Source organism: Penaeus japonicus, unplaced genomic scaffold (assembly GCF_977035675.1).
Source record: "Penaeus japonicus unplaced genomic scaffold, GWHDUDI00000001_assembly GWHDUDI00000011, whole genome shotgun sequence".
Taxonomy (NCBI): domain Eukaryota; kingdom Metazoa; phylum Arthropoda; class Malacostraca; order Decapoda; family Penaeidae; genus Penaeus; species Penaeus japonicus.
The window spans coordinates 33,702,659-33,710,158 of NW_028234413.1; the positions used below are offsets into that span (position 1 = coordinate 33,702,659).

At 38.9% G+C, this 7,500-nt stretch overlaps 1 protein-coding gene across 1 annotated transcript in view; it reads left to right on the forward strand.

The window, feature by feature from the left end:
* The window catches only part of Vps51 (vacuolar protein sorting 51), a 14,310-nt gene that overhangs the window by 6,539 nt on the left and 271 nt on the right, over positions 1-7,500 (forward strand). Inside the window, exons 6-17 of the mRNA XM_043008545.2 lie at positions 626-766; positions 942-1,223; positions 1,458-1,567; positions 1,742-1,939; positions 2,226-2,457; positions 2,644-2,859; positions 3,935-4,075; positions 4,224-4,334; positions 4,599-4,669; positions 5,114-5,297; positions 5,912-6,024; positions 7,385-7,500. The exon at positions 7,385-7,500 is cut by the window's right edge and continues 271 nt beyond it. Coding sequence (XP_042864479.2) covers positions 626-766; positions 942-1,223; positions 1,458-1,567; positions 1,742-1,939; positions 2,226-2,457; positions 2,644-2,859; positions 3,935-4,075; positions 4,224-4,334; positions 4,599-4,669; positions 5,114-5,297; positions 5,912-6,024; positions 7,385-7,493 — 1,908 coding nt within the window. The 3' untranslated portion in view covers positions 7,494-7,500. The remainder of the gene's footprint in view (positions 1-625; positions 767-941; positions 1,224-1,457; positions 1,568-1,741; positions 1,940-2,225; positions 2,458-2,643; positions 2,860-3,934; positions 4,076-4,223; positions 4,335-4,598; positions 4,670-5,113; positions 5,298-5,911; positions 6,025-7,384) is intronic.

The following is a 7,500-nucleotide window of genomic DNA, read 5'->3' on the forward strand; positions in this document are numbered from 1 at the left end:
AGTTGAAGACCTCTTATTCTAAAATACCACAGATGAAGGATGTGTAGGCAGAACAGGAAGAGGAAGGGGACTCAAACCATACCCAGTGTCTAAAATGTGCCCCTGTGCCAGTAGGAATGCTTTCACTGTGGCACTCACAGTCATAAGTACAAGTTTCCATACTCTCTTCTACCTCTTCATATTATCTTCATTGTAGATGGTTATATGTTTGTATTCAGCACACAGACACAAAAAAGTGGCTTGTCCTCCCATAAAACAGCAAAACTTCTATCACACTAAGAATAAAGGAAATAATGAGGTGATATGGGTCATATACTACAATTTAAGTCAACTGCAGCATTAATAGAGCCTGTCATATGGCACATACAAGTCTCTAAACTCAATAAAACACACAAAAAATAAAGCACAAAAATGGCTCTAGTTTTACAATGAGTGGCTGAAAGAGAGTGGGAAAAGTCAAAGTATGCTGTGTGAAGCGGCCTCACCCTGAAATAAAACCCATCCTGGAGACTAGGCAAGCGAATCTATCCCCCGTCCACAATGGGTTAATGGCATAGATCTACTCACAATGAATCATCTCACCATCAATATGTCCAAAAGCCCTTGTTTTTCTCCTCTCCCCAAGGGTGTGGCCAGCTATGTGGAGACAGCGGAAGTGGTGCATCGTTACCGCCACCTTCCTTCCTTCAGTGCTATCCATGAGGACTGCGAAGCAGCTGTGGGTCGTCTCAACCAGGCTCTCAAACAGCAGTTGGCACTCAAGGAGGTAAAGGAAATGTGTTTTTTTTAGTATTGTGTGTGTATTATTTATTGATGTATGTTTTTGTGTACTTGTGTGTTTTTAGGTTATTTTTTCTGAAATATAATATGTACTTCCAGCATATTGTAAATGTCTGTAAATATTATTTATGGTTTATATTTGATTATCTTCTTCATAACAGGTGAGTGCACGTCACTTGACAGAATGTGTTGACCTGCTGCTGCAGTTAGGGGAACCAGCAGAAGGGCTCTGTGATGACTTCTTAGCCCATGCACGTACTAAGCTTGAGAATGACCTCTCCAACTTGACCAAGCTAGCAGAGACAGCTGGAGGCCAGGGGGGTGAAGAGGAGGAGGGGGCTGAGCAAGGGAATGCTGAGGAGAGTACCAGGGCAGAAGAGATGAAGGAAGTTCTCAGCCAGGAGGAGACAGGAGATGCTAGCCTTCAGGATGGGTCAAATCTGGTAAGCAGAGGTTTCAGTCTCAATATGTGATTATATTATATGATTTGATATGTGTGATGTATGTTATATTATGAAATATGATATTATATCATCTCGTGTTTATAATCCCCTTCATTTGTTAAGCAAGTTGGGTAAAGATATATATATATATATGCAGGAACGAAGTTTTAGATGTGCTATTGATATTCACAAAGCTAAAATTTTGAAGATATTCACAACTTTTTAATTTTGTAGGATATCTTGGAGTTCGTAGATGTCTGCCATGAGACTTTTGTTGGGAACCTGTGGCTGGTGATTTCATCCTACAAAGAAATGTTCCTGCGCTCTCCTGAGGAAGGAGGAAGGTAACAAACAGTGGATTCACAAAATGCAAAGACATACAGACAGACATAAATTGTGAACACCAAGAAGAGTGAAACTGTTTCATTGTTTTTGACACTGTAAATGCTATTTTACTGAAATTTATTCAATTCAGTCATATTATTAATTGTTTTCTTATTCCCTCTTGTCTTTTAAAGTGGATCATCAAATGTGGCCATGGAAAAGCTGCGGGTGTTTGTCGCCGACTTGGTTGAACAATATGTGGCTGTGGTGGGAGTGAGAGTGACCAGTGAGCCAGATGTGGGCCACTATGGCCACCTCACTACAGCTCTCGACAAGTTTCATAGACGCCTCCATGCCATCACACAGCTGCTCCCAAACACGGACTTTGGGAAGTATGTCAGGAAGATTTGCGTAGGGTCCAAAGAAAGAGAACAGATAGGGTTAATTATATGTATTAGGACATTTTTGAGTTCTCTTTCTTATACTAAAGGAAATGCATTCTCCCTCTTCTTTATTGTTTATATGTATAAAATTTATTGTGGTAGGAAGTAGGTGCAGGTTTTCAGTTTATAGTTTTACATGAAGTGGTTTACAGCTTTGTTCTCTGATACAAATGGTTATCATTTTGTTTTCTTCTATCAAATGTGCACTTAAGACTCAAACTGTTCTCAAAAACAGTGTAGCCCTGAGCCTGGTCCTGGAAGCGGGTTCAGCCAGGTGCCAGTCATCTCTATCCGTGCTGAAGTCAGGCCTAGCATCCAGTTTAGGGGACATCCGACATGCTCTCGTTGCCCCAAGGCATCCAACGCAAGATGGAACAGAGTCCACACATAGACAGCTCAATGAACACCTCACACGCCTTGTGGCTTCCACAGCTGCTTCTATCAAGGATAAAGTCACTGCTTTGCAGGTTGGTTGTTGCTTTATATCTTTGATATTGTGGTAGCTTAAATCATTGTGTTATATTAATTATATTGATTAAGTATTGTATATTACACCTTTGTATTCAGATTATGCTTCATCATGATTCTCATGCTAATTGTTTCCTTTACCTTAACACAACTCCTCTCCTTTCTCTCTCTCTCTCTCTCCATAGGCCTTCACACAACCCAAGCACACCTTTGCCGTTAAGGCCGAGTTCCGCCGCAAATTCTGCCGTGACCTGGTGCGGGAAGGTGTTGTGGTCGCCTTCTTCTTGCATATTACTGACACACTCCTGCAATTCTGCCACAAGAAGGATAAGGATCCTGTCTTACTGCTCGTGTTGTCAAGGATGTGCCTTGATCTCCACACATCCACTGTGCACTACCTGGTAAGTGTTGGGATTATTCAACTCTTTATAATACTGTTATGTCATTATTATTACTTACATTTGTAGTAATTATAATTGATGTTATAGGTTATTTTTCTTATTCTTTGCCTGTCTTCTCCTCTGTATCAAGTATGATATTTACATGAGATGTGAGGAGTTTCTTATATTATTTTCATTTTACCTTTCATTGTCTAACCCCTAAAGGCAATGGAGCTAGATTAACCCATCCAAGACATTCCACATCTTCAGTTGTTTGCCCTGGGCTGGATCTCTTAATTTGTTGTTTTCTATAATTTTTTAGATTTATGGTGTGATACATGAGTCTTTACATGATATATTAGCACAATGTTACTAATTAGAATATGGTATGATGCATTGGTAACAGAAGTGAAGGAATAACTAGCTTGTATTTTGAACAAAAAAGTGATACTAATTAGTGATCTGACCCCATAAAATATGCCCATAGCAGAAGGGTTAAGTGTGCAGAGATTCTTATTGTTGATTACTCAGAGGCTAAATCTAGTCCAGGCCATGCAAAACTGAGTATGAGAGAGATTTACTATTGATCCTCCTTATTATCTCTGTCTTACTCTTGCTTCTCTGTTGGTGTTTAGCAGTATAGCTGGACCCACAATCCTCCCATCCTGACTCTTCCCAAGCCTACCCCACATCCCGCCTGCTTCCTCCACTCCCTCTCGATTTTCTATATCTCTCGGTAACAAATCCGATCTATGTTGCTCTGCAGCTCAGTAACCATTTAACATATTACAAAAAAAAACATTTTCTCTTGCATTAAGTCTTTTCCTCCTTTTTCTTAATATGATAACACATCAATGTGCAATCACTTGTAAAAAATTGTTGCCCACCAGTGAAATAGAGACAGAGGTGTAATGTATGAAAGAAAAATAGATGAGTTGCTGTCTCCAATCTATGAAGATCATTTTTCTGTTTGTGAGATAAGAAAATTCAGGCATTATCGTAACTAAGGGGGCAGGGATCAGCTGAGGAATTGTGGACTTTCGTAAATAAAGACATTGTATATTAAGGTATTGAACATTAATTAATTGCTCCACAGTTAAGCCACTGTGATGAACAACTACAGCTGGAGGAGAAGACAGGCCTGACACCTCTGCACTCCATCACAGATGGCATGAGGGAGGCCGGCCAGAGGCTCCTCAACCACTATGTGCACACTCAAGGATCATCCATTAGTCAGGTGGGGTCCACAGTGTTGGTTTGGGGTCAGTGAATGATTTGACAAGAATGAGGGAATGGTTTGAAAATTTTATTTAAGTAGAAAGGGAAACACAGTGATGTAACATGGTGAATATAGTACCAATTACTAATGTATAGCTTATGTACAGATGCTTCGTCGCAGTGTGGAGCTCAAGGATTGGCTAGGATGTGGAGAGCCTCGTAGTGTGCGTAGGGTCATGAGGACTGTCCTGGAAGAAATATCAACCATGGACACACAGGTAAGAGAATTATCATTACTTGTAAGATGCTTAAAGTTAAAGTTTATACATAGGATTTTCTCCTAGTGAACTTTATTTTATTTTTTTGTTGTCTTTTTCTTCAGCTATTGTTAAGAGGATGAGTATTTATTTTTTCTTTCTTTTTTTCTATGTGGAAATACTTACCCATTGTAGTTGGTCAATATGTAAGTAAATTATTTTTTATAAAACTATATCTTCATAAGGCATTAATTAATTCTTTGACAAATATTATCATTCCTTAAGGTTGGCGCACTTTATGAAGAAGGAAATCGTCGTGACAGATCCTCAGATTCGTCCAGACGCACTTTCCACAGGTAGAGGATGTTTGCTTAGTTACTGTTTGTGCCATGTCACTGGCATCATGTTTAGTGCTATCTTACTAATTTTCTAAATATAATTACCTGTTAAGGATGGGGATGATTTGGCTACTCCTAGTCATATCGCCAGAGTATTTCAATGCTGTGTCGCCTAGCACCCTGGGCGATTTATATGCTCAGCAACAATCAGCCACTACACACCCAATCACTCAGCATGAAGGCCAGACAAAGCCATGACGTGACATCTACGTCACCCAGCAGGGTGACGTAGATGTATATATTTGGGGAATTGGATAATTTGTGTTGTGATATTCAGATTTATTAGTTTTGGTTTACCAAACTTGGTCCACCCATTTAGTCTTCCAACATGACAAGAAATGCATAGTAATAGGTCATTGGCTTTTTTATTAAGGTTGATTATTTGCAAATCTTTACCGGCAGTGTGAGTGCATCACGAGGGGGCGGAGGAGGTCGTTCAGGTTGGTCTACCTACACCCCAAGCCAACTCGACAACAGCCTGGTGGCCAATCTTAACAAGCTCTGGTCAGAGAGAATTGAAATCTTTGCACCAGTAGAATTCACAAGGGTCTCCATTCTCACCGGAATTGTCAAAATTAGTCTTAAGGTGAGGGGAGAGCAAATAAAGTGAGGTTAAGAATGGTTTATAGAGAAATAGGGGTAGGGGGAAGAATGGTTACCCTAGTGAAAATGAAATTCAAGGGGGAAAAAGGTAAGTGATAAAAAAATATTCAGTGAAGAAAATGGCAAGTCAAGAGAAATTACAGTCACAGATTCTAAACAAAAAAACTTTGCTTTCAATCCCAAGAAATGGGGTGAGAAGATACAAAAAGGCTAAATCAAACAACAGTTTTTACATCTAATAATGGTTGAGCATTCTTCAGGGAAACAAAAAGTTGAGTGTCTTATATCTACACATTGAGTGAACTCAATTTTTCAAGATCCCTTGCCAAGCACACAAAAAGTAATCAAAATTTAAGGGGAAAATGTCTGTTGTCACTTATTGTGGCTTCTTGAGCTATTGCTTTTTTTCATATAACTATGATTTGAAGCATGTGTATGTATTCTACATGTTTAATGTTTAATGTTTAATACAACTCAGAAAGAGGAGGGGATGCATGCCATGTCAATGGGAAGAGTATTCTGTAAAATAATAAGTGACACCAATAATCAGCATTTTCAGTCCACATTTCTAATATGTTTTGGTAATTCCTCCTCCAGACTTTACTTGAGAGTGTGCGCCTTAGGACTTTTAGCCGGTTTGGACTGCAGCAAGTCCAGGTTGACGCTCATTACCTGCGCACATATCTCTGGTCTTACGTGGCTGACGAACAGTAAGTTGCTTGGAAATTGGAGTTGTCATTACAGGTCTCATGAACTATAATTGAAAGCAAAATATTTTTTTTCACCTTTTTCTTTCACATTATCATCCTTTTCTTTGTTTTCTACTTTTTGGTCTTTACCTTCTTGTCCCAGCTTCATCTCCATTCTTTTCCTCTTTATTCTTCCCTGAGAAACAGAGTACTATAAAGAAAAAAAAATAGGATATCACAGAATATCAGGAAGAGAGGAAGAAAAAAAGGTCATACTTTAGTTAGTTATTGATCTTTTGATTTGTCTCTCCTCATATTTACAAGTGATTTCCATGGCCATGTAGATGCTAGTAAAAGTATACCATCATTTTGATCATATATGTATATTGTATTCATTTTGACCGGTTTATTTCATATATTACAACTCTCAAAAACTTGATGAACAGTGTACCAAATTGATTCATTATTAACCCATTATTGTCGGGGATAGATTTGCTTGCCCAGTCTCCAGGATGGGTTTTATTTCAGAGTGAAGCTGCTTCACACAGCATACTTTGACTTTTCCCACTCTCTTTCAGTCACTCATTGTAAAGCTAGAGCCATTTTTGTGTTTTATTAATTTTTCTGTGTTTTATTGTGTTTGGAGACTTATAAGGGCCATATGACAGGCTCTATCAATGCTGCAGTTGACTAAAATTGTAGTATAGGATCCATATCAGCTCATAATTTTCTTTATACCCAGTGTGATAGAAGTATTGCTGTTTTATGGGAGGACAAAAAGCAACTTTATTTTTTCGTACTTTTGTACTGTCATGAACGAATACGAAACGTATAACCACCTACAATGAAGATAACATGAAGAGGTAGGGAAGCGGAAGGAAAACCTGTGCTTATGACTGTGATTGCCACAGTATAAGGCATCCCTATTGGCATAGGAGCACATTTTAGACACTGGGCATGGTTTGAGTCACCTTCCTGTTCTTGTTTTGCCTGCAAATCCTTCATCAGCAGTACTTTAGAGCAAGAGGTCGGTAACTTGCTCTGTGCCACTGCTCTATAAAGATAGTGCTATCTAGAGACCATGGATGGGTGCCATTCAAGGCTCTCTCTCCTACTGGTGCTATGAGACAGTGGTGCCATCTAGGTTTTGGCAGTGGGTTAAGATGACAACCAGTGATAATGATAGTAATATTGATGTTAACTTAAAAACAATATTGGTAACATGACATCAGTAATAATGATTGCAATGATAGTAAAAACTATTTTCAATAGCTTCCTTCTTTTAATTTCCGCTAAATTTTTACTTTCTATACTATGTACTATTTACTTTCTCCTAAGCCTAATTTTTGGCTAAATTGCACTTTCCTTCCTCTCTTCACAGCGTCCTGAATGTCTTGCTGGATGAGGTGGTGACATCAGCCAGCGTGCGATGCTGTGACCCCGAGTTAATGGAACAGAGAGTAGTGGAGTTTATATGTGAGCAAAATTAATAGAGAA